Source organism: Budorcas taxicolor, chromosome 13, assembly GCF_023091745.1.
Source record: "Budorcas taxicolor isolate Tak-1 chromosome 13, Takin1.1, whole genome shotgun sequence".
NCBI lineage: Eukaryota > Metazoa > Chordata > Mammalia > Artiodactyla > Bovidae > Budorcas > Budorcas taxicolor.
In genome coordinates this window covers 7,358,762-7,384,500 of record NC_068922.1, presented here as the reverse complement: position 1 = coordinate 7,384,500, position 25,739 = coordinate 7,358,762, and the positions used below count along the sequence as shown (strand labels likewise).

The following is a 25,739-nucleotide window of genomic DNA, read 5'->3' as shown; positions in this document are numbered from 1 at the left end:
GGTTTTTTTTTTTTTTTTTAATTTGTTTCTTCCAGAACACTTAAGTAATATGAAATCTCCTAATTCTATCTGAATTTTAAGATTTTTACAATATTTTAATATTATATGTATCTGTATTTTTTCTTATAATTCCAGTTGTTCTTCTCTAAGAAGAAGCCCATGCCCACCCTGTGTGCATGTGTGCCTGCACACACACACACACACACACACACACACACACACACACACACACACACACACACACACACACACACACACACACACACACTAGATCTCCCCATCCTGAACCAGCCAAGTGTAACATGACTTTTCTTCTCATATTTATAGCCACGTCGGCTTATGGTTATAGCCAAGTCAACTTACAAGTTTCCTAATTCTTCGTGTATTGTTGTGTTTTCTAGTTTTTCCTTTCATCAGGTGTATCGCCCTTTGGGTTCCCGCTTCTCATGTGGATGATCTGTGATATGGTTTCTCCTGCTGTACTGTCCCAGTGTGTTTTGTCTCTTATACACAGAGCCCTTCAAAATCAGAGTTGGCTGTGGCACGCATTAGCAGACACTGCTGGAGAGCATCTACCTTCAGAACACACTTCTCTCTCTGGATTTGACCTTTTCCTTAATTTTTAATCTTAGGTTATTATTTTTTTTATTCTCCTCTCACCTCAGTGTACCTTGAAGAGACTAATAAAACCCTTTATCCAACATTCTTAAGGATTTTGTCCTGAGGAGGCTCTTCAGGATACCTTGTCTACCCCACTGCCCTAATATTTTTCAAATGTTATTTTTAATGTTTCTTTTATAGGATTCAGTTTAGCTGCTTTTAAAAGAAACAAGAGGAAACTAGAGCTGGCAGAAAGGGTGGAAACAGATTTCATTCAACTAAAGAAAAGAAGACAATCAAGTGAAAAGGTCAGGAGGTGTTTGAAATATTAATAATTAATGTATCATAATGATATATTTAGTTTGCATTTAGATATATAAGTTTCAGAATAGTATGACCCAGTAGAAATATAATGCATGCCACATATGTACTTTTCAAGTTTTCCATAGCTACATTTAAAAAAGTAAAAAGAAACAGGTAAAATTAATTTTAATATTTATTTTATTTAAACTAATGAACCCAAAAATCAACCAGTGAGAAAATTATTAGCGAGCTATTCTCTTTTTTCGGTATTGTCTTCAAAAGTAGTGTATATGTCACACTTACAGCATGTCTCAATTATGACACCAAATTTTCATTCAAAATATTTGATCTGTATTTAATATCATAAAATTAATAGTTGATAAGGTAGGTTAACCTAACAGGTTACATTACAAGCATACTTAAAACTTTCCAATAATTGAATTGAATATCTGTTCTAAAATTAAAGTTAATTAAAATGTAATAAAACTAAAAATCTAACTTCTTATTTGTCCTCACCATATTTTTAAGCACTCAGTAGCTCTGTGTGGCTCCTGGCTGCTGTTTTGGTCATTGCAGCTCTGGGTGAAAATGGCTGTTCAGGGGATGGAGTGTTAGAGGGAAATGTATATATTGGATTCATGTAGGTTTCTTTGCATATTCTAATTGCATGTATCTTTCTTGTTCTTAAACATTCTTTGTTTGCATTTCACGCATTTGTGTGCCATCAGGAGTCCGTGTGTGGCATTTATTAGGCGTTTTAGGGAATGGAAACAAGTTAAGAGCTGTAACAGTCTTCCCCACCCACGGCTTCAAGGTCAGTCAGCACTCAGTCCCTGATCTCATGTCACATCAGCATTTGATAGACTGGGAATCCCAGTCTTCTTTTTTGATTAGCCCTTCTGTAATGGCTTATATACTGACCTACACTCTCTGTCATAGCTGTGTGTGGTTTACTCACGTATGAATGCGTATGAAATCGTCTCTCGTAGTGAGAGATATGTTTTACCAAGTTCCTTCGGGCTGCTATGTGGAGAACAGGGGGAGGCCGGAACAGAAGTGAGGGGACTAGTGGCACAGTTTTTACAGCTGGGAGATGATGGCAACTTGGACCATGGATGATGGAGATGGAGAGAAGTGACTACATCCAGGATATATTGTAAGGGTTCCTATAAAGGGCAGAAATTACCGGTGTCTAAAAGACTGGTGAGATAGAAAGGGGCTTAAAGGTTTTAGTTTTAGTCATTTGAGTATTGACATTTCTTAAGGTGAGGGGAGTTAGAGAAAGTATGATTTCATGTTGATAGAGGTGCGAAGTGGAGAAAAAGAACTTTCTTAGTCCATATCCCCTTAACAGACTCAGATTAACCAATACTTTTTATTTTCACCATAAACATTTTATTGGATGCCAAAGTACCCTAAGCCCCGGAAGCTAATAGACCACTTTTAGTGTGCATTGTTCCTCTACCCTTTTTAGTTGAATTTTGTGCCACTAAGAGTCTCATTATGCTCTTGTTTTCTATGCTCTAGTTACATAGTTCTTCAAGTCTCCTGTAAACTGATGAATCAGTTCAGTTCAGTTCAGTTCAGTTCAGTCGCTCAGTCATGTCCGACTCTTTGCGACCCCATGAATTGCAGCATGCCAGGCCTCCCTGTCCATCACCAACTCCCAGAGTTCACTCAGACTCATGTCCATCGAGTCAGTGATGCCATCCAGCCATCTCATCCTCTGTCGTCCCCTTCTCATCCTGCCTCCAATCCCTCCCAGCATCAGGGTCTTTTCCAATGAGTCAACTCTTCGCATGAAGTGGCCAAAGTATTGGAGTTTCAGCTTCAGCATCAGTCCTTCCAATGAACACCCAGGACTGATCTCCTTCAGAATGGACTGGTTGGATCTCCTTGCAGTCCAAGGGACTCTCAAGAGTCTTCTCCAACACCACAGTTCAAAAGCATCAGTTCTTCGGCGCTCAGCTTTCTTCACAGTCCAACTCTCACATCCATACATGACCATTGGAAAAACCATAGCCTTGACTAGACGGACCTTTGTTGGCAAAGTAATATCTCTGCTTTTCAATATGCTATCTAGGTTGGTCATTGAGCTTAAAAAGAGAGTTGTCTGCTTGAGAATCAAAAGGGTTGTTTGTTTGAAAACTAATTTGAAAAAGCAGAGTAGGTCTGTTAAAATAGAATTATTTTTGCCATAGAATTAAGTTGGGGCAAGTCAGTTATAAAAGATTGAGAAAAATCATAAAAATCTGGAAGCATTCTGTATTCAGAGTGTGTTGTTAAATGTCTTTATATTCCTGTTCTATTTTAGATAAAATTTGAAATCATAGGACAATCCAGGGTGTTATAGAAAGATGATATGGAACATTTATATGTGGGCTTACATTCAGAGAAAAGGCTTTGGTCTTATATTAAAAAAATTGGCTAGTGAATGAATGAATTGGTTTTGTGTTTTAATTAAGGAAGGACATACTTATATGTCCTTTTTTGTGATTCTCTACTTCACCCAGAGGATAATCAACTTTTGAAAACTTTAAACAGCCGCTCATCAACCTGGTTAAGAGGATTTCCAATGAAAAGCTTGATGTGGCAGCAGGAGACATTGACTGTGGAGTTGTTTATATGCGTCTGAAGCTTAGGGGTAGGTCAGGAGGGAATTTCTCATTCGGAAGTTATGGCCATTGGAAGGAATATAAATCCATGTGGCCAGATGAGCTCACTGAGGAGTGAGTGAAGTTAGAGGTCTGAAAACTGAACCCGGGGCCAGGCTGACATGTCTACATTGGGAGGAGGAGAAACCAACGAAAGAAAAAGATGGAGCAGCCAGTGGGATAGAGGGCCCCCCAGGAGAGAGCCGCCAGGAAGCAGAGAGCAGCTCAGAGCCAGTCGTCACCAGGTCAGATGCTGCTGAGAAACAGGAGGCGGGCAGAGGCCGGACGGTCTCCCTGACGGAGGACTGTAGACCTGCTGCCGAGGCGCCATCAGGAGAACACGGTGGAGATAATGCTTTCAAGAAGTTTTGCTGTGGAGTTGGAAGCGGGGTCGAGACACCTTACTGTTTTCAGTGACCTTCTGTGAATTCAGTGATAATTTAACCTATGAAGTCTCCGTTTCCTTATTTTTAAAATAGTGATATTTTAAAATAGAAAATAGTGGTATTCTGCTTCTATGGCTGTTAGGAAAAACAGAAGTGTCGAGAGATGATCACGTGCTTGGCGACTGTCACTCATGGAGGCCCCATCATCTTGCCTTTGCCGTTGTTTGCCTTCGTCTTTAATGTCCCTCAGCTGTAAGACAAAGAAGCTCCTCCTCCAGGTGGAGTCTTGCAGTGGAGAAGGGGAGGGTGGTAAGGAATGCTGGCCGTGGTGGGTACAGAGCTGGAGTTCAGGCATGATTCAAATGGCGTGGTTTAGACACCTGAAATGACAGGAAAATGTTTTTAGTATTCAGAATGTTTGAACTTTATTGTGTAAGAAGCACTGTGTTTTGACATTGACCTACAAAAATGACTCTGATCGAGCTTCTGTCTTTAGGGAAGGGTGCTGGCCACAGGTTTTGTCTTACAGATGTTTGCTGCATAACCTTGGCAGAGGTGATAAAAATGCTCCCAGAAAGAACAGGCTACCAGATAAGGAGCCATTGGAGCAGAAAATTACAATTTTTGAGAGGAAGCATACCAACTTTTTAGAGATGTGATGGGAAAGGGCAAATAGCTGTTTTCTAAATCACCCTGTATTTAGTTTATTACTCCCTGTCCTGTGTGTATAGTTTCCACATAGTTTTGGTTAGCCAGCATTGACTAAGGCCCAGTACTACTGTGTGTTGTGGCTACATAAAAGAAGCTGTGAGTTGGGTATATAAACATAATGAAAAGAATAGGGTTTCTGGTAACTTTGCTAATGTTCCCTTCTTCGGTTATTCAGTGTTGGAGGACATAAATATTGTCTTGAAAGGAGTATACAGTAGAATAAATATTTTTAAGCCTGATAATAAAGGAAATAAATTTGGCGATTTTTGTTGCTTTGATATTTCTCTTTTTTCTTAAAAAGGTAAACCGATTGTCCAGACCTTGTCACAGTACTAATTTTGTTGTTGTTGTTTAGTCAGTCGTGTCTGATTCTTTGCGACTGCATGGACAGTACTAATAGAAGTCAGAGTTAAAGCAAGAAGAATATTTCATCAGCTTGCTACCTCAATCAGTGTATTTTTATTTTCCTTAGTCTCTGACCGTCTACACTTAGATTTGACTTAGTTTAAAATAAGAATGGTTAATCAATGGGATGCTTTTGATTGCAAACAACAGCGAACCTGATAGTGACTTAGGAAATGCATATTTGTCCCCCTGCTCCATGGCATATAAAAAATTTGGAAGTGGGAGGGTTGCACGCTTTCGTGAGCTCAGGTTATAGTGATGCTGGAGCCAACATATCTGGGATTTCTCTTGGGCCTTTCCTCTCACACCTTTTGCCTTATGGGTGGAACATGGTTTCTTTAATTTGAGGTGTCACGTCTGCATTGAAGGTGAGAGAGTGAGACCATGGAGGGTGGGGAAGGGGAGACTAGTGCCAGATGTGTCTGTCACCTTTTTATCTGGGATGCAAAGGTTTTCCAGGCTCCCTCTCAATGGAGTCCTCTTTAGTTATTTATTTTGGTCACATGACTATTCCCAGCTGCAAAAGAGCCTAAGAAATTGAGTGGATTTTCCTAATTACTCTCTCTCAGCTCATGACTTGTCTTCCCAACAAAATAGTTCTTTCCTTGTCAAAGGAAGGGGAGGAGAGTGGTTATTAGGTAGGTAATTTATAGTGCATAGTGTGAACGGAGAACTTATTTTTGTCATTTTTCTCCTCACAATTAATATGTCCCTTGTTGCTTCAAACCAATACCAGCGTAAACAGCTAATCTACCCATAAATCAAATAAAACCCATTTTGTTTTCACTTTCAGAATACATGGGTTTATGATATAATATTCAAAAATGAGGAATAAATTCTGAGTAATTGTCTGTTCTTAATAATTGGTGTCTCTGTTTCATCCATGCTTTTTTGTGTATGACTTAGCAGAGAAAACATGACGGAGAAGGAAAATATTATTATTTACCTGTAATGCTGGGTAATACAGAGGTAGTAGTTGTTTGCTCTCTGTTCCACTCCCCTCTCTGGGTAGACCCAGCTGTTCTGGATTTTCTTTTACCCCCTTCTTTCCCTTGCAGTGTATATAGGCAGTCCACATTTTGCATGATAGTGCTGGACCATGCAAACCAAAATCGTACAAAGGGATCTTAATAGCAAAAGTTAAACTTGTTCCATGACCTTTAAACATTTTTCTCAAAACATTAAAAATTCTTTTATTGTTGGTTATAAATGCATAGAGAAACAAGCAAAAAATTAAAATGAATATTTTTTTAGTACACTAATTTAAAACATCAGAATTAGTGTTTGTTTTTTTTCTGTATAAAAAATTCCTTATCAAGAGTAGTTTAAACTTGCCTTCCTGTCATACAACTTACAATGTGGAGTGAGTATCTGATTATGTCATGGTGAATTGTCAAACTCCCTTTGAATTTTGGATCTGCTTTCACCATTTTATCTTTTGCTGTTTCCATGTTATAAGTGATCCCTCAGTTCCTTTAATGTCAAAGGTTTTCCAAGTGTTACTTCCTTTGTGACATCTTCATCCTTTTTGTCACAACTACATTCCTTATTTATATTGACCAATTTGTCTTCACTGAGTTCCTCTGACTGTAGATCTAAAGTCTCTTGAATGGTGACAGTGTCAAAAATTCCGATGGTCAACTATTTCTTCTGTAACTTCATTTATTTTTTATTGGAATTTCACTTCCAGCATTATCACTGCTTCTCTGGTCCTCTTTCATCTTGGTTGTATAGTGTCCTTTGTAGATGGTCAATTTTTACAAAATGGCGTGTGGATTTGTCGCTGGGAGACAAGGAGGCAACACAGCTGTGTACTTGCAGTGCATGCATCTATCAGTGCATGCATCTATCAGTGCATGCATCTATCAGTGACAGACTTTGAGTACAATGACGTGATTGGCTACTGACAATGATGGACGTCTGTGCAGTTAACAGTGATCTTTGGACTGAAGAGCTAGTAGTGAAGTTCATGCTTTATGCAATTACTCACAGTTACTGTACCATGTAATTGAAATTTGAACCATGTTGTTGAGTGACATATTATTTAACTGAGCTGTGATAACACACTTGTCTGTGTCAAAACCAGAACTGTTGGTCCTGTGGGGTTTCCTTCAGTCTCAGTTCAATACTCGTGGTGCAGTTTAGTGTGGTCCTCTGCCCTTTGTGACTCCCACACACTGGCGTCTGCACTCTCCCCTGGCAATGTTGCCTTGGACTCATTGTTGTTAGAATGCGGATCCAGAATTCTTGTGGTATATGTGATGAAGTGATGACATGTTTTAAATCTATCTTTTGTTTGATACAAAAAAATAAAAGGTAGTTGTGTTAGCATCAATCTTAGCATTTTTGAGAAAGGAAACTTTGTTTTGGAATGAAGTGCTTAACTCATTGACCAATAGCAGCTCTTAGCTGGAGCTACCGGACTGACTGAATTGTTACATAACCTTGTTATATAAAGGAAGGAGGTGTTACCAAGAGGAGAGATCCATAGGTTGGGAAAACAGACTCAATGCCCAGGATAGTCTAGATTTCATATATATCAGTTTCAAACAGCTAGTCCTGGATGTTACTAGAAGGGGCTTTCATTCTTAGAGTATTAAAAGAGGTTGGGGGTATTGTTTGATCTCAACATTTTTGATGTTTCAAGCCTTTTTTTTTTTTCCCCCCTTTATTTTTCACAAGCATATTGTCAAAATAGTTTCCATGTCTTTTCCTTTAATAACAGATTTTACAGTTGAATGTACATGGAATTCTTTGCCTCCTCCCATCACTTTTACAAATAATTTTTCAATTAATTTCATAGATTTTTAGGTATAGCAGTACTTGTATAGGGTGGGCAAATGATAGACAATCAGACCTTTTCCATTATGTGAGTATCCTTCATTCTTCTGTTTCTAATGAATGAGTTTAGAAAGGCTTGAATGCTTTTGTACAGTGTTGTGTGTTCAAAACCACTCTAAAGAGATGCTACAACTTTTAATTTTGTGTTCTTTAGCCACCACATAGGGACATCAAATTGGCCACATGTTTCAGAAAGGAAATGTTGGGCCTTGCTTTGTGCGCTTCATATAAATATATTCTATTCTTTTGAAGTATATTGTGGGTAACATTTTTCCCTTTTATCCACCATCTTGAAATTATTATGTAAACGCTTAACTGTATCATACTAAATCACTGTATTTTTTGGGTGAGAGGTAGGTTAAGATCAAAGAAAATAAATGCATGAAAAACAACATATTTTCCTCAGATTGTTCTATTTGTACTTGTGTACATGTCTGTGTATTATGTGTGTAGGGAAGGAGTAATTAGTCTTTTGCAGAAATTTGCTTGATCTGGAGTCCTATGGTGTCTCTCAAGAAGACGGTTAATGTGTAGATATATGAGTAAACAGAAGTAAGAAACTCCTTTGCCTTCTCTTTTACATAAATAAGTATACTTCATATATTTAATTTTTTTCTATAAACCTATAAATTCATCCTGTGGAGTGATTATCTCCCATTTGAAATTATTTCTTTGAATTGTAAGTAATACATTAAAATTTATATTTTCTTGTCCTAAGATTATCTTGATTACTGATTAAGCATATAGGACTTACATGTAAATCAGAAAGTAGGTCAGTAACTTAATTGCTTCTATTACTAGATTACTACCACCTCATTCACTGACATAGGTTATATAGTCTGATGAGCAGTATTCCTTTTCAATGTAAATTGATGGAGTTTCTTTAAATATTTATGGTTTGTAGCAGTTTATGCCAATTCATGAATTATCCATATCCAGAACTTTCAACCCTTGATAGCCGGGCAATATTTCAGAAAAAGTTTCTAAGTTCTTGTATAAAGATTCAGTACCTAGTAGGTTGGATTTCTTCCCATATCTTCCTTAAAGCCTCATGAAACTATGTCTTAAATTTACACTGAGTTTTAAAATTATAAGTGAGATTAGTGAGGCAAGAAATCAGTGTTAACAGACCATAACTGCTGTTTTTATTTTGTAAGGGAATGTGGTTTTCCAGGAGGCTTATTATAGGTTGACATCAGATGTTGTTAGACTTGTAAATCTGCCCTCTGTTTTGAGTATCCATCAGCTCTGTCGAGCCTCCTGTACATTTTGATATTTAACCAGAATCATAGGAGGGGAAAATGAAGGTATTCCTTCATTGTCATTGGGATAATCTTAGCTGACCTTGTATATAATGTTCAAATTGTCATATTATAGCTTTCCTAAATGGAAATTCCTCCAGTGAATGGACTTTCATAGACGTCTTCCTGTCTGGGAATTGGTTCAGATCATGATGTTAACAGCATGAGATTCTAAGTCAGAATTTCTAAATATGTCCTCATACTGTATCCCCATGTGTTAATGACCTCAGTTGACCTGTCACAGATGTAGTGGTGTTAACACGTGTGTAGCCAATACACACATGTGTTAAGGCCAGCAGAATAAACCAGCACATGAAAAGACAAATGTGTATACACTGGCACACATACACACACATAGTCAATAACAGGGATGCTTTAAGATCTGAAGATAAGACCCACTGCTTAATTAAGATGAAGGAAAACTGGAGTTTTCAAAGTCCTGACTGGCCCACATCTTCTGTAATCAGCCTAGAACATTCCGAATAAAAAGTCGCAGGCCAGAAACTATTCACGAGCCGAGGCTGGGATTACTCAAGGAGTGGAGGGAGCGGTGCCGGCTGAGATGGGTACAGAAGACCAGGAGAGGTCTGACCAGAGAAGATCTGGTCAAGGTCTGACCTGGGCCAGTCCAGAGGCCTGGGGCAGACGGGGAGCCGCTCTGGACATCAGATTCCTCAGCCACACAGTCAGCGTGTGGTACTAGCTGACTGCCGTCTTTCCATGTGACACTTCTCTAACATATTCTCACTGGCAAAACAGAGCTTGTCCAAACCTCTTGATCCTCTCATTGAGAGACTCTTTATTCTAGTGTATGCTCAGCCTGGCTAACTGTTATCTTCATCCGTGTAGTGTGTTTTTGTTTCCTTTCGGCTGTACTGTGTAGCATGTCCCTGCCCAGGGATCGAACCCTTGCCCCCTGCACTGGGGGCATGCAGTCTTAACCTCTGGACCACCAGGGAAATCCCCGTCTGGGTAGTTTTAAATCTACTGGTAGGAGGTTCTTAGGCTCTACTTTCAATTTACTAAATGAAAATCTGCAGGGATGTGTAAGGTATTGGGGCAGAATTTGAGACTCATTGCTTTTTCTGCCTAATATGTCACAGTGGTCCTAGAAAAGTGCCTGCTCAGTAATCATTTCTTCAGCGAACATAGAATGTTTTAGAGGAGTTGGTAGTTACATGACTGCATTCAGTTAAGTTCATGTCCACTCCTCCTCATTTAGCTCTCCTCCAGGAAGACTAGAGTTCTTTTCTCCTTTTACCTGATTCCAGAATTTTCTCCAGGTCATTGTCTATTTTTCAACAGGCACCAGACACAGTGCCCATGAAACTGTGTTTGAGTGAATGAGTCCAGATTTTTATTTCCATCCCACTTTCATGCCCTGACTTTGCCAGTTGATTATTACACGTCTCATGTCTAGCTTAGCTCAGCAAGTCTAGAGTCAAGGTTCATCACTGTCTCCTGCATGACTGTGGTAGCATCCCAATCCATCTGCTGCTGCCCCTTCCAGTCAGTTCTATACACAGCATTCATGGAATCACTTAAAAGTGCAATTTGATTTTGTCATAACCCTGTTTAAACTCTTGAGTCACTTCCAGCTGTACTTAGAAATAAAGTGCAGCCCCTTAACAGATCCCACAGGACTTGATAGGAGCAGGTGGCTGTCTTCCTTTCCAGTCTTTTGTTCTTTACTCTCAGGAGGTCACACTGTCAAGATGCTGCAGGAGGCTGGGCCTTTGTCCTGTGATTCCAGATCCTGGAAGTTCTGCTTTCCCCCTCCCACCTGTCGTTCAAGCGGTCATGCAGCTCCAGCTGCCTCTCTGAGGGTGCCTGCTTGCTGTCTTTCTCTTCCACTACAGTGCAGGTTCCAGCAGGACAGGGACTCTATCTGTTTTGGTTGCCATGGTTGCTCAGTCGCTGAGTGGTGTCCGACTCTTTGCCACCCCATGGGCTGCAGCAACCAGGCTTCCCTGTCCTTCACTATTTCTTGATGTTTGTTCAAACTCATGTCCACTGAGTTGGTGATGCTGTCCAACCAGCTCGTTTTCTGTCACCCTCTTCTCCTCCTGCCCTTAATATTTCCCAGCATCAGGGTCTTTTCCAGTGAGTCGGCTCTTTGCATCAGGTGGCCAAAGTATTGGAGCTTCAGCTTCAGCATCAGTCCTTCCAAGACATATTCAGGATTGATATCCTTTAGGATTGATTGGTTTGATCTCCTTGCTGTCCAAGAAACTCTCAAGACTCTTCTCCAGCACCGCAATTCAAAAGCATCAATTTTTCAGCACTTAGCCTTCTTAAAGGATGGTCCAACTGTTACATCCGTATGCATGTCTGCTGGAAAAACCAGAGCTTTGACCATATGAACTTTTGTTGGCAAAATGATGTCTTTGCTTTTTAATATGCTCTCTAGATTTCTCATAGCTTTCCTTCCAGGGAGGAAGCATCTTTTAACCTCATATTATATAATATATATAATAAGTGCTCATTAAACAATTGATGATAAATATAGGTATTATATTTTGTTTTGTTTGTTTTATTTTGGTTGCTTCTTTTTGACATGCCTACCACTCTTAAATCTATACCATTTTTTTCCTTGATGACTGGATGGTTGCAGTATCTTTCTAACTGGCCTGCCTACTTCTAGACTCTCCCCATTCCTCTTTAAGTCCGTGTGTTATCCCAATATACATTTCCTTAAAAATACCTGCATTGGTCTTATCCTTCTTTTGGGAGAAACTTTAATAGAATCTTTGCTATCTGTAGATTAAAACCCAGTGTCTTTAGCTTGACTTTATAAACCCTCTTCAAACTTGTACCCAACCTACTTTTCCATTATTTCTCTCCAGGAATAATCTCCCCCCCCCCGCCCCCCCACTACCAGTTACATCTCTGTATTTGGTTTTTTATGAATTTGCTGAAAGTTCTCATTTCTAAGTTTTGCTCATGTCTCTTTCTCTTTGTGGAATAAATGATAATTAATAATGGAATACCTGCCACTTTGCCTACTGAGATTGTAATCCAAGCCCTTCTTTAAGAACCAGCTCAAATGCTACCCAGATTAAAACAAATTCCTTTTTTCTATTTAGTACATGTAATGGGCACTCAATAAGTGCTTGTTGAAGCACTTTGCCATTTTGAGATTGATGTGTGTGGTTATTTTATCTTATTCATGTAGGTATATAGAAGCATAAGCATTTTTTTAAATTCCTATCACAGTGCCTTGAAAAATACCTATACTCAATTAACATTACTAATTTAAACATCTACAATCAATGATTCTACTATAAATTTTGAGAGTAATGCATCCGTTATTTTCTTTAATTGTAAGTCTTATAAGTTTGAATCTTCTTTCTAATGTTTCAAGCATACTGTTAGTCCAAAACTATACCTCACTTTTAACAGTAAGCTTGTGTTTGGGGATGTAATGAAAGAAAAGTTAGGTTGTCTGGAAATAGTACTAATAATATTATTCAGTAAGTGAAGGAAGTGATTGTAGGGAACTAATATCTCAGAAGCAACCACTCCAGAGTTGAGTCAGGAAGTGTCCACAAGGGGGCGTGCCCATCTAGCCATCTAGAGAAATGTGACCAATGTCCACTTCTGCTGCTGCTGCTGCTGCTGTGGCGGCGGCGGCACTTCTGTCCTGTCCGACTCTGTGCGACCCCACAGACGGCAGCCCACCAGGCTCCCCCGTCCCTGGGATTCTCCAGGCAAGAACACTGGAGTGGGTTGCCGTTTCCTTCTCCAACTGTTATGCAGGTAAAAATGCCTGTTTTACAAATGTACTCTTCAAACACATCTTTTTTTTTTCTCCCCCTAGGAAAAAGAATGAACCTTTACCACCACAAAAATTCCTACCCATTTTCTAACACTTGTTTATTTTGGTTGTGTGATTTTCCAAGGAGCGATAGGGGATGGAATGGAAATGGGGATTACCTTGCAAGCTAAGACGGTCTATGAAGCTTGTGGTTGTGCTTGCCCCCTCCCCCCCACATTGAGAGCATTTTCATTGTATAAGTGTTGTCATCTCTTCTGTGGTCATTTTATGTTTTTTAGTCAAGGGATAGGCAGGGCTCCATTTTCACTGCTTCACCGATTTGTATCATCTAAAACTTTGAGGAACTCACCAGTAAGTGACCTGGAGCACAGGCTTTGAGTGGCGTTTCCACCGGAGGTCACGGCCTCTTGGGATCTTTAGTTGTTCTTTGCAGTACCTATTTTACCTTGACTTCATCATTATCACCAGCAAACATTTATTGAGTACTTTTTATACACAGGTTTTCAAGTAGGTTTTAGGGAATACATTGAGAGGCCCTGACCATTTTATGTGATCCAGAGGAGTTAAGCAATAAAGGAAACTCATATCAAACTCATTTGGTATGTGGCAGAAGAATGAAATCATCCATGAGAGCTGCAGGGATTAGCAGGATGGAGAAAGTCACTCTGAGCACATGGTAGGCTTTATGCAGAGCTAGAGTTTAAGCTGGGCCTTCCCTGGTGGCTTAGATGGTAAAGAATTTGCCTGCAATGTGGGAGATCTGGGTTCAGTCCCTGGGGTGAGAAGATCCCCTGGAGAAAGGAATGGCTGCCCATTCCAGTATTCTTGTCTGGGAAATCCCATGGACAGAGGAGCCTGGCAGGCTATACTCCGTGGGGTCGTAAAGAGCTGGATATGACTGAGTGACTAATACTTTAGTCTTTGGGTCTAATGTCTTGGCTAAAGATTAGGGCTTATATAACTGTAGAGAGAAAGTGAAAGTCCCAGGTTTAGAAGAAGCCTGTGAGAGGATAAGCAGGTTACACTACAGAGTTTCTGTAGAACAGTGTTTTCAAACCCAAATGCTCACAGGGGCTGGGCAGGTAGTGTGAACATGTGAGACCATCCAGAGAGGTGGCGTGGATCAGTACATGATCCAATTTTCGGTATGCAGAAACCAAACTACAATGCACCAACTTCTGACAAATGTTTCTGGTCAAACCAAACTCTGGTTTTGGCATTCTGTAATGCCCCATGGGGGCACGGCAGTTGAAAGGATTCAAATGTTCACAGAATTTGGCAAAGTGAAATAGGCCACAGGGGAAATAAGTCCAAAGCGAGTCCCCCTGAACATCTATTTGCACTGACTGTACTTGGAAGCAAATGAGAATATTTTGAAATATGTGTGAGTGGGGCCTGTCCTGCGGCTATTTGCATTAAACAGGCTTTGAAGTGTTGAAAGTCTCTGAAAACATCATTGGAGTTAATTTAAATGGTTTCAGAATTTCTGAGATTTAGTACTATCATAATTGGTTAGATTGTATTTTACATTCTAAACTATACTTAACTCCTTCTTATTCTTTGTAATTCTTTGATTTATCTCTAATTTCTAATAAGATTTTAATCTATTGAGGAACAAAAGGAAAATAAGTATACGGGCATTTTGGCCTCCCTTTTGCTTTTTAATATGCTGATCTTTAGTTGTTATGTATTTATGATTTTAAATAACAGTTTCTATTTTTGTGAGTATACTCATAATTATATGTTCAAATGAATACTGCTGTACTTAAAAAAATTTCACAACACATGAAGTAACTTGTTACTTTGTTACTAAAGTCAGTGTCAAATATTGTTCTGAAGTCTGAAGAGGGTGGAATTTAAATCCAGGTTAAATGACCCATCCCAATTGTCATGGTGTTTCACTGGCAGGAATAGACTCCAGATTGTCCAAGTTACCTTTGAGTCCTTTATCTGTTATTCCCCACTGCTTTAAGAGTCAGTTCAAAGGCCAGTGGAGCGCTGGTATTTAAAAGAAAAAGTGTAATTTTATCCAGAGAAGGTACATGTAAGTTCCAAAATGAAAGAGAGACCAGAGGTCCAGACCACGGCCAGGTGTTCCTGGAAAGAGCCAAATTGGACAACTAAATTGAAAAAGGTTGCCTGCTCTTATTAAAGAGACTTTGTTGCTGTCTATTTAATTAGCAAAGCCTTAGCTCATTTATTTATGTGTTTTTTAATCTGCCCAGGTAATGACATTCATAGCCTATTAGTGTGTGTGCTGGTAGCACGTTGCACCATCTCTGTGGTTGAAGTCCTTTCATATATGTGCCTCTTGGAGGTGAAACTGCCAAATAATCTTGATTTCCTCCTCCCTTGAACTTGTTTTCCAGACAGCAATGATTGAGTTTAAGACAGTGAAGGATGACCAGCTCTCCAGTAGAAAAAGTAAAAGCTAAAATAGTTAAAGCTAAAATATTATATGAATACTAATTATTTAGAGCTTTTAGGAAAGCAGTCTGGAATTAAAGAAACTGAACTGGTTAGTCAATTGCGAGGAGTGTGATCTGGTGCCAGATGGTTGATCTAGGGGATGAGAAGGCGGTAAAGAAGTGTTACCGGAAGAAAACATCGAATGGTGGAGTGTGTGTCCAATATAAAGATATATCATCTCTTTGTGGATAAAGTGAGAGGCTTCATGTTTCATAGGAAAAGCCTTAGAAGTTTGTTTTGAACAGTGGACCAAAGGGCACGCACAGCCTCCTGAAGTAAAGATCACTTCCACATTGTGAGAAACGAGTCTGGGCTTCAGTTTGGTTATTATGGGACCAGAGAAAGATTTCTCAGCAGCTGTTAAGGATGTGCTCTTGGGACAGAACTCATTTAAGAGTGATGTGCAAAAGCATTATATTTAGGGAAGATTGAAATATGAAATGATCAGAGAAATACAAGAAGTTAGAGGAAAACTGCTTTGGAGAGGCTGAGCCTGGATCATGCGTAAAAAACTGAGCAAAAGGCAGTTTCAGAGGACAGAAAGTTTGAGTTATTGATGAGGTGCAATTAAAAAGTGTCATGACACTTGGTTTGTTGCTGCCTACAGGTGGATGAGGGACAAGACAAGCCGCAGAGGAACCTAGAAGAAGCCAGTGCATAAAGAGGCTTCCAGAGAGGGGAGAGCTGCTGGGCTTAGGTTGTGCTCTTAGCGCCAGGGCCCCTGTGTGTTTGGGAGGTGATTCAGGAGACCTCTTCTGCAGTTTCCGAGACCTTGGGACTTGGAGAAGCGTAGTCTTTCTCTGTGGGGCAGGGATAGGGGATGCAGAGTGAGTCAGGAACGCCACCTGTACCATGACATCTGATAGTGTCTTCTGTTAACTGCCAAGAGCCAAGCCTCCCCCCGGAGGAGAAGGCGGGAGGCTTGGGCCCTGCTGAGCCTTAGTGCCTGGAGAAAATCATTGCCTGTTCAATTTCATTCATTCAGTTTGTCCATTCAACAAGTTGTTCAGTCACAGAACTGATTTTGCCCTTCTTTCTCCTGTTTATTTATTTTATTTCCTTTTTGGATCTTTTCATTTAGTGTTCATTCCTCTTTCATTGATTTTTCTTTATTTTTAAAATTTTTATTTTTACTTTATTTTACTTTACAATACTGTATTGGTTTTGCCATACATTGACATGAATTCACCACGGGTGTACATGAGTTCCCAAACATGAACCCCACTCCCACCTCCCACCCCATATCATCTCTCTGGATCATCACCGTGCACCAGCTTCATCTTCTGTTTTTTCTCCTTGTGTTTATCTTGTTCCTTTTCTAATTTGTTTAGCTGGACAATTAGCTTACTATTTTGTTTCTTTTTTAATATCAATACTTTGGGTATTAATTTCCCTCTCAGTGCCACTTTTATCCCTCACAGGTTTTAAAATGCAGTGTTTTATGTCTATTTCTTTTTGGTCATGTAGCTTGTGAGAGATCTTAGTTCCCTGACCAGGGATTGAACCTGCGCTCTTGGCAGTGAAAGTGCAGAGTCCTAACCCCTGGACTTCCAGGGAATTCCTTGAAATGTAATATATTTTATTATCACTGGTTAATAAGTATTTTTGTTTCTATTTAGATTTCTTATTTGATCCATAAGTTATTTAGCAGTGCTTTTTTCTTTTTTAAAAAATTTTATTTACCTTTATTGATACCTAACTTAATTGTATTGTAGTCAGAGAGTGTTTTCTGCTTGATATTGTTTCTTGAAATTTGTTGTGATTTAGTTTATGGATTAATGTATGGTCAATTTTTAAAAATACTTATTTGTATTTGAAAACAATGCTTTCTCTCTAATTGGAGCAAAATTCTGTGAATGCCTTAAGTTAAGCCTTTTACTGTGCTATTCAGACCTTTTCTTTTTTAAAAATTATATTTATTTATGGCTGTGCTGTGTCTTTGCGGCTGCACGTGGGCTTTCTCTAGTTGCCGCGAGCAGTGGTTATTCTGCCTCGTGGTGCATGGGCCCCTCATTGCAACGGTTCCTCTTGTTGCGGAGCCTGGGCTCTAGAGCGTGAGCTCAGAAATTGCAACTTGCAGTCGCTAGAGTGGGCTCTCAGTAGTAGTGTCAGACTGACTGAGTTCCGCGGCGTGTGGAATCTTCCTGGACCAGGTATTGAACTCGTGCATTGGCCAGTGGATTCCTACCCACTGTTCTACCAGGGAAGTCCCCAGATCTTTTATTTCTTACTGAATTTTTGTCTGTTTGTTTGCTTTTAGTCATTTTCCTTATTCATGGTTAAGAAAAGTGTGTTAAACTATCTCGTTATGTTGCTCTGCTTTTGCTTTATGTACATTTGAGGCTATTTTTAATTTTAGGTACATACGGATTTAGAATTACTAGATCGCCCTGGTTTATCTAAACTTTCAGTATTTACCACATCCTTTAATCCTATTAAGGTTTTGTCTTAAAACTGATGTTCTTAATGTTAATGTAGTCACATTGTTTGGGTTGGTCCCTACTGGGTGTCTCTCTTCTTCTCCCTTGTCCTTTTGCTCTCAGCTTTTTCACATCCTTATTTTTCAGGTGTATTTGTGATAACATATAGCCAGATTTTAAAACCCCATCTTGATCTTCTAATAATGAGCTGTTTGTTTGTTTGTTTGTTTTTTTAATAGTTGCACTTTTTTGGTTGTGCTGGTCCTCACCGTTGCTCGAGCTTTCCTCTAGTTGCAGAGAGCGGGGCTACTCTTCAGTCACGATGTGCAGGCTTCTCACTGCAGTCACTGTGGCTTCGCTGCTTGCAGCTCCCAGGCTCTAGAGTGCAGGCTCAGTGGTTGTGGCGCGTGGACTTAGTTGCTCCTTGCAATGTAAGATCTTCCCGGACCAGGAATTGAACCCATGTCTCCTGCATTGACAGGCAGATTCTTTACCGTTGAGCCACCAAGGAAGCCCAACAATACACTATTATTAGTTTTGAAGACAATATTAATTTTGATTTACGTGCATGTTTGCCATTGTATTTGCTTGCCCATTCCTTGTTTCATTCCTGAGTGTCCTTTTCCTTCTTGGATTATTGTCTTAGTCCTTTCAGACTGCTGTAACAAAATACAAGAGACCGGATGGCTTACAAACAATAGGAATGTATTTATCACCGTTCTGGAGGCTGGGAAGTCCAACATCAAGGCACAGGCAGATTTGGTGTCTGATGAGGACCTCCTTCCTAGATGGCCATCTTTTTGCTATAGCCTTACATGCCAGAAGGGGCATGGAAACTTCTCGGGCTTCTTCTATAATGGCATATCTCATGCATGCAGGCTCTGCCTTCATGACCTAATCATTTTTTGATGCCCTACCTCCGATACCATCACTGTGGGGGTTAGGATTGCAATAGGTGAAATTTTGGAAGGGCGCGTTTAGATCACAGCAGTTATTTTCCTTTTTCTTAAAGTGTATTATTCATTTGTTTATTTGTTCATCCATTCAGCAAATATTTTTTGAGTACTTAAGAGGTGTCAAGTCCTTTTCTGGGTGCTTCGCTTATGCTAGTGAGTAAAACATACAAAGATTACTGCCTTTGTGGAACTTCTAGTCTTTTGGAGGAGTTTGGCAGTTTAAATATTATGAAGATAAATTTTATATTTTAGAAGATACATATTGTGGAAAAAAGATAAAGTAGAGCTAAGAAAAGAATATTCGGTGTGCTCATGACTAGGTAGTAGGGAGTATTAGAAGGAGGTTAGTTTGCAGTATTAACTACAGTGACCCTTTAGGACTTCAGTAAGTGTAGGTCTCTTGGTGATGAACACATTTTATTGATTTATAAATGTATTTGTCTTATTTTTGTTCCTAAAAGGTAATTTTGTTAGGTTCTAGGTTTATAGTTATTTTTCTGTGAAAATATGCCACTGCCTTCTGGCCCCCCTGGACTGTTGGAAATTCTGCTGCCACTCCACCGTCGTAAGCTTTCCTTCCTCTCTGGCTCCTTTCCTTTTTCTCAGGATTCCTGGAGATGTAGATTCTTATTTTGCATCCATTGTGGGGAAATTTGAGCCATTTTCTCTTTAAATATTTTCACTTCTCTATTCTTTCCAGTTGGGAGTACATTAGATTTTCATTCATTTTACCATCTCTTCCTTATTTTCCATCAGCCCCCCCTTTACAATTGCATCAGATGTGCATTAAATGTTATATAAATATAGATGTGTTAAGCTATTAGGAAAAAGTTGAAAGATTTGATCATGATCTGACATTTCAAATCCTGTGTTGTATACTCAAAAATAGATACATCAGCTGTTGATTTGATTAAGGTAAAACAGTGAAACACACATAATCTTAAGTGTATAATTTGATGAATTTTGATATGTGTATTCATCCATGTAACAAGATCTGACATTGCTACTATGCTAGAAAGTTTCTTTATATCCCTTCAGAGTCCACACCTCCCTCCCAAGACAACCATTTTTCTGATTCTTTTTCACTGTAGTTTTACCTGTTTTAAATAAAACTTCAGATAATTGGGGTCATATGTTATGTACTGTGTTGTGGCCAGCATCTTTTACTCAACATACATCTAAAAAATTATCCATATAGTTGCACATATCACTAGTTCTTTTTTATTCCTGTACAGTCTTCCACTGTTGCCGGTATCACATCTTGTGTACCTATTCCCCTCTTGATAGACATTTGGATTATTTCCAGGTTTCGACTATTGCAGTTTGGCTAAGGTGTTATAAACATTTTTGACAAGTCTTTTGTCATATATATTTTGCTTTCTCTTGGGGTAAATAAGCTTCCCTCGTAGCTCAGTTGGTAAAGAATCTGCCTGCAATACAGGAGACCTGGGTTTGGTCCCTGGGTCGGGAAGATCCCCTGGAGAAGGAAACGGCAACCCACTCCAGTATTCTTGCCTGAGAAATCCCATGGACAGAGGAGCCTGGCAGGCTACAGCTCATGGAGTCACAAGGAGTCGGGCACGACTGAACGACTAGCAGTTTCAGTTTCTCAGTTTGGGGTAAACACTTAGGGATATAGTTGCTGAGTCATAGCTAGGAGTGTATATTTAATTTAGAGCTAAATTTTTTTGAGTTAGAATTTTAAAATTGTGATTAATATTTATTACAGAAACACAAGAAACCAAATTAGATATATTCATCATTATATTTTTAAACTGATTTTAAGTCATTGAGATGTATTCTATAAGTACTTTGATCAAATGAATGCAATTTAATAATCTAGTTAATATTATTTTAAGGAACTTGTCAGAATTATCATCTTTCTTAAATTCCTCAATTTTGATTTCAACTCCAGTATATCTTAGGTTGCTATTCTTAACCAGTCGTTCATTATGAGTTCAAATTAAATACTATTAACTAGACAACATATGAATAAGAATAAAAATGTTTTAAAGCTTTGTGAAGCGTCCATTGTGGCTTCCAGATGGCTCAGTGGTAAAGAACGCACCTGCTGCCAGTGCTGGAGATGTGGGTTTGATCCTGGGGTCAGGAAGACCCCCTGGAGAAGGAAGTGGCAACTGTCTCCACTGTTCTTGCCTGGGAGAGCCCATAGACAGCAGAGCCTGGTGGGCTACAGTCCATGGGGTTCGCAAAGAGTTGGACACAACTTAGCGACTAAGCAACAGCAGCAACAGCAATGCTTCCATTGTAGTTCAGTCGTGCAATAATCTAAGTCATGAGCACGTTTGTCTGATCTCTACCATCACTTACACATGCTCATTCAGCATGTACACTGAGGCTCCCAAATAGTTCCACTTTGAAGGAAACAATCCCATAGTACGTTATATGTAAGATTATTAAAAAAACAAAACACTGAGATTAGAACCAATGCATTTTCCACCTTTAATGTTGCAGCCCCAGAACTCTGTGTAGGAGTTCTGCCAGGTGGAAAACATTGTCCTTTGCTACTTTTGAGAGACTGGAATTTTTAGGTCATCCTCTGGAACTTTGTTATGATATGAATTTATAATTAAAGCTGTAATTCAGATATATTAAAGCCCCTTAAAAGCATGGCAAACACACTTTATTTTTATTTTGAGCTGAAAATGTTTCTGTTTACTTTTGGTGAATGATTTAGGGAATTAATAGCAAAGATTTCTACAAAATAAACTTTTTTTCTCTGTTGTAGATATGTTTGGCACTAATCTGTGTACTGCTGCAAAGATTTTAATGTATATTTATTAAGCAAAGAATAAAGGATTCTTTAAAAATAGACATCTTGACTGTAGCTTTACAGAAACATCATTTGTAGTATTAGACATCAGAAGGGGGATTTTCTTAAGAGAGAAGAGAAAAGTCATTGGGTATTCTTATATCCAAATTTTCCTTGGTTTCAGCCAAGCCAGACACATGACAGCAGATAATTCTGGCTAAGTTCTCCTTTGTTTATACACAAGGCTGATATACTCGGAGCCCACGGAGGCCCCACTATTGCAGGGGACTGGTTTTAGGAGCCAGATGTGGAGCCTGGTCTAGGTTCCTAGGCCCAGATCTATCATTGCATCTTTAGGATGCTTGAAGGTGGGAAAGCTTTATGTTGCACTTACTGTGCGGAAGGTGTTAAGTCAGCTGTGCTTCTCAAGTGGAAGCTCAGGCCAATTATAATGCTACTCAGCAGCCTAACAAGGGTGCCTTGGGAAGACTTGATATCTTAAAAATAAAGTGTAATTCTGTCTTTATTATTATATTAGGATAATCTCACCATACATCAGATTCAGGATGCACTTTTACACTCGAGATATTATTCTTGTATTTTATCTGTTTGATACTTGAGTAATTCTGTACAGAAGAAACCCTGGAGGAGGAAATGGCAACCCACTCCAGTATTCATGGGATTCTGTCCAAGAACCCCATGGACGGAGGAGCTTGGTAGGCTATGGTCCATAGGGTCACACAGAGTCGGACGTGACTGAAGCGGCTTAGCATGCACGCACTTGTGCATATACAGAAGAAAGACCATGTTAATGAGATAAGTAACTGATGGTGTCTCTTGGCAGGTTTCAGAGTTAAAGTGCAGGTTAGAGACTTTGTTTTCATGTGGAAAGTATCTACGTTTTGTTCTAAGGGATTTATTAGTTTATATGTGGTACTTTATTTAATTCTTACAAAAACTATGTAATAGCCATCTCCAATTTGGAGTGAGAAGAATGAAAACTTTTGACATTAAGTTCAACAGAGATGACTGGATCATTGGTTACTTGTAGAAAGTTTTATTTGTCTTTTCCATGACACATGGAATCTCCGTGTCAACTTTATACACATGTGTTTATTTCTGAACAAGAACTATAATTTAAGCCATTGCTTTTAAATAACAATTTTATCAAAAATTAATAAAATTAATGCAACTAGTGTATTTCAGTCAAGGAAATACTTGTCTGTGTGTATCTATGCGATGCATATATTTCTGAGTATTTATGGAGTGTAAGAATATAATAGTAGCTCTATATAATAACAATCATTATATGTTTTTTAAACTTTCTAAGATTTCTTTTCTATACAAACGAGCTCAGTGAAATTATTATAGCCAAAATACCTCTGTCTTTCATTCGATTTACCTGCACCTCATAAAAATGCTTAAATATTACTTCATCATCTTTCAGTTTCCATTTCAGTATGTGAAATCTATAAACTAATTCTTAAATATTTTATGAAGTAATTCTGATTTTTGCAGGTGTTGCAAGCCATTAGGAATATTTAGCTTAATTTGGAACAGAATTCTCTATCTTTTGCTTGATTTTTCATTTTTGAAAAACAGGTTATAGTAAATCCATCGATGTATAATCCTTCCATGTCTCTGTACAGTAAGGTTCAAGGGATAAAAGTTAAAGTCATGATATCCTGGTTGAAATGCTGAGAATTGTTTTTACAGATAATTCATATCGTTGTGTATATGTTATGTGTCCCCTCAGTAAAATTCTATTTTATAGAATGTTTGAGTAGGATCAGCAGTCACAGTTAATAAAAAAGAACTAATAAAGAATACCTTTTCCTGACTTTGTTGTTGCTGTTTTTGAGGAAGGTTATTCTACAGTGCCTTTTTATTTGTATGAGAGTAGAGCCTGGTAGGCTGCAGTCCATGAGGTCTCTAAGAGTCGGACACGACTGAGCGACTTCACTTTCACTTTTCATTTTCATGCGTTGGAGAAGGAAATGGCAACCCACTCCAGTGTTCTTGCCTGGAGGATCCCAGGGACGGGGGGAGCCTGGTGGGCTGCCATCTATGGGGTCGCACAGAGTCGGACACGACTGAAATGACTTAGCAGCAGCAGCAGCAGTCTGTTTCTAAAAGAACCAGTAAGATGGATAAGATCATGTTTTAAAATACTTTGTAGTGTGTTCATGGTGGTATGGTCATGGCGATATGCTGCCAATTGGTAATGGAACAAGACAGAGCTTAAATCTTTTATGCTGACATAATGTTGGTCTTAAGTGGTTTAAGTTTCTCCTTCAGCAGACTTGTGCCTATAAAATTATTTGGCTTAGAATGAGTACAGCAGACATTTGGCTGGTCATGACCTATGGGATAGTATCAGACCTTGTTTCTCAAAGTAGAGTCCATGGACCAGAAGTCTCTTTGAACATGGGGTTGTCCCTGACTCTGATGCAGATTTGGGGGTTTGGGTGAGGATGGGGTTCTCAGGTTCTAAGGCACCAGTGCCCAAGTTTAAAAATATATACCACCATGACCACAATGAACCTAAAGACCTATAATAGCCCTCCTTTAGTATACTAAAAAGGTAATTTTTCATGAAATTTCCTTCCCACTTCCTTTACTTCTGATTTTTATCCAGCAATGTAAAGTTTGTCTGCCTTGCACAGGTGATCCAGAAATCTTCAAGGCAAGAGACAGCTTCTTGTGGTCAATATGTGTGAAATGCCTTAAGCATGTGAGGCCTGGAACAAGACCCAGAAACACAAAGATGGCTCCCAGGAATGTGCAGTTTTCTGCCATATGAGTGGCAACCATATTATTAACATAGCAGAGAAGGGAGTTTGCCATCAAGTGTCTCACAAGGAAGAAATTTTAAAGAAAACTGTAGCATGATCTAGTTCAAGACTGAATGTCACTCTCTTCATTTATTGTGGTGAATATATTACTTTTAGAAATTTTTGCATAGTGTTAAACAAATACAAATAAGGACATTTATTAGTTCACTTATACCATAGAGCTTTTCCTCTACAGATTCTCAGTCGTGAACTGAATTCTTGAGATTAAGGTGATAGAGTGATATACTACAGTTTATATTGTTGTTTTCTTCCTCCTTTTGAAAGGCATGTTAGGCTTCTAATTAGAGAAAAGCAACCAGACACCCTTGGCTCAGGATCTTTCACTGGGAAATAAGTTTTGACTTGAACCGGATTTAAGCATCAACTTGATATACATAATTTCAGGAGACTGCCGAATGTTCCAGCTAAGGATAAGCTCAGAATTTGCCGTTATCATGATTGGCCTTGAAGTGCTGTGTGGTCACATCACTGTTGCGCACTGTGCTTAGTGAATGCTCTGGCCCCTTTTGCTCCACAGGAAAACGACTCAGGCCCTTTGGACACAGTGGGTGCTGTGGTTGTGGACCACGAAGGGAATGTGGCAGCTGCCGTCTCTAGTGGAGGCCTGGCCTTGAAACATCCAGGGAGAGTTGGGCAGGTAAGGAACGCTGAGGTTTTTAAACTAGCCTCACAAGTTGAACGTAGAATTTTCTAGCTCACAAGTTTTTGACAGTAGAGACATTTTTTTTTTCTTTAGAAAAAACAAATAATATTGTTCTTAACAACTTAGGTAGTATGAATCATCACCTGCCTATTTAGGATCTTTTCTAAAATGAAAACCTACCTCAGAATACTAGGGTTCTTACTGATCTTTATAACCAAACAAACATAATCCTGTGTTTGACTACTTTCAATAGGCTGGGTCCTGGCCTGGGTATTTATCAGACATGTAATAAATGTGCAGTGAGCCCCATGTTCATTCTTTGTAAATGTCATTCTCTGTAGAAGTGAGCACCTGACTATATGGCTGCTTGCTTTTCAGGTGGGAAAATGGTTTCCGAGCTGCATTCTATATTTCCTCTAGTCAAGGAACAGTAGCATTTCGACCCTAATCCTTTCTCTGATTAAGCATTTCAGCTGTTATATACTAACTGGTATTTCAAGTCACTGAACCATGATACTACTCAAGAAATCGAGGTATGAGGGAGGCTGAATTTATGTGCAACTGGCTTTTTTGCAAGCTCACTTGTACATATTCTTTACTCCCAACTCCCCATCTCTGGCCTTTAGCACTAAATTGAGAATGAA

At 39.1% G+C, this 25,739-nt stretch overlaps 1 protein-coding gene across 1 annotated transcript in view; it reads left to right on the top strand.

Moving 5' to 3' along the window:
- TASP1 (taspase 1) overlaps positions 1-25,739 on the top strand; it is a 254,366-nt gene that overhangs the window by 74,355 nt on the left and 154,272 nt on the right. Inside the window, exons 7-8 of the mRNA XM_052651058.1 lie at positions 802-908; positions 24,970-25,089. Coding sequence (XP_052507018.1) covers positions 802-908; positions 24,970-25,089 — 227 coding nt within the window. The remainder of the gene's footprint in view (positions 1-801; positions 909-24,969; positions 25,090-25,739) is intronic.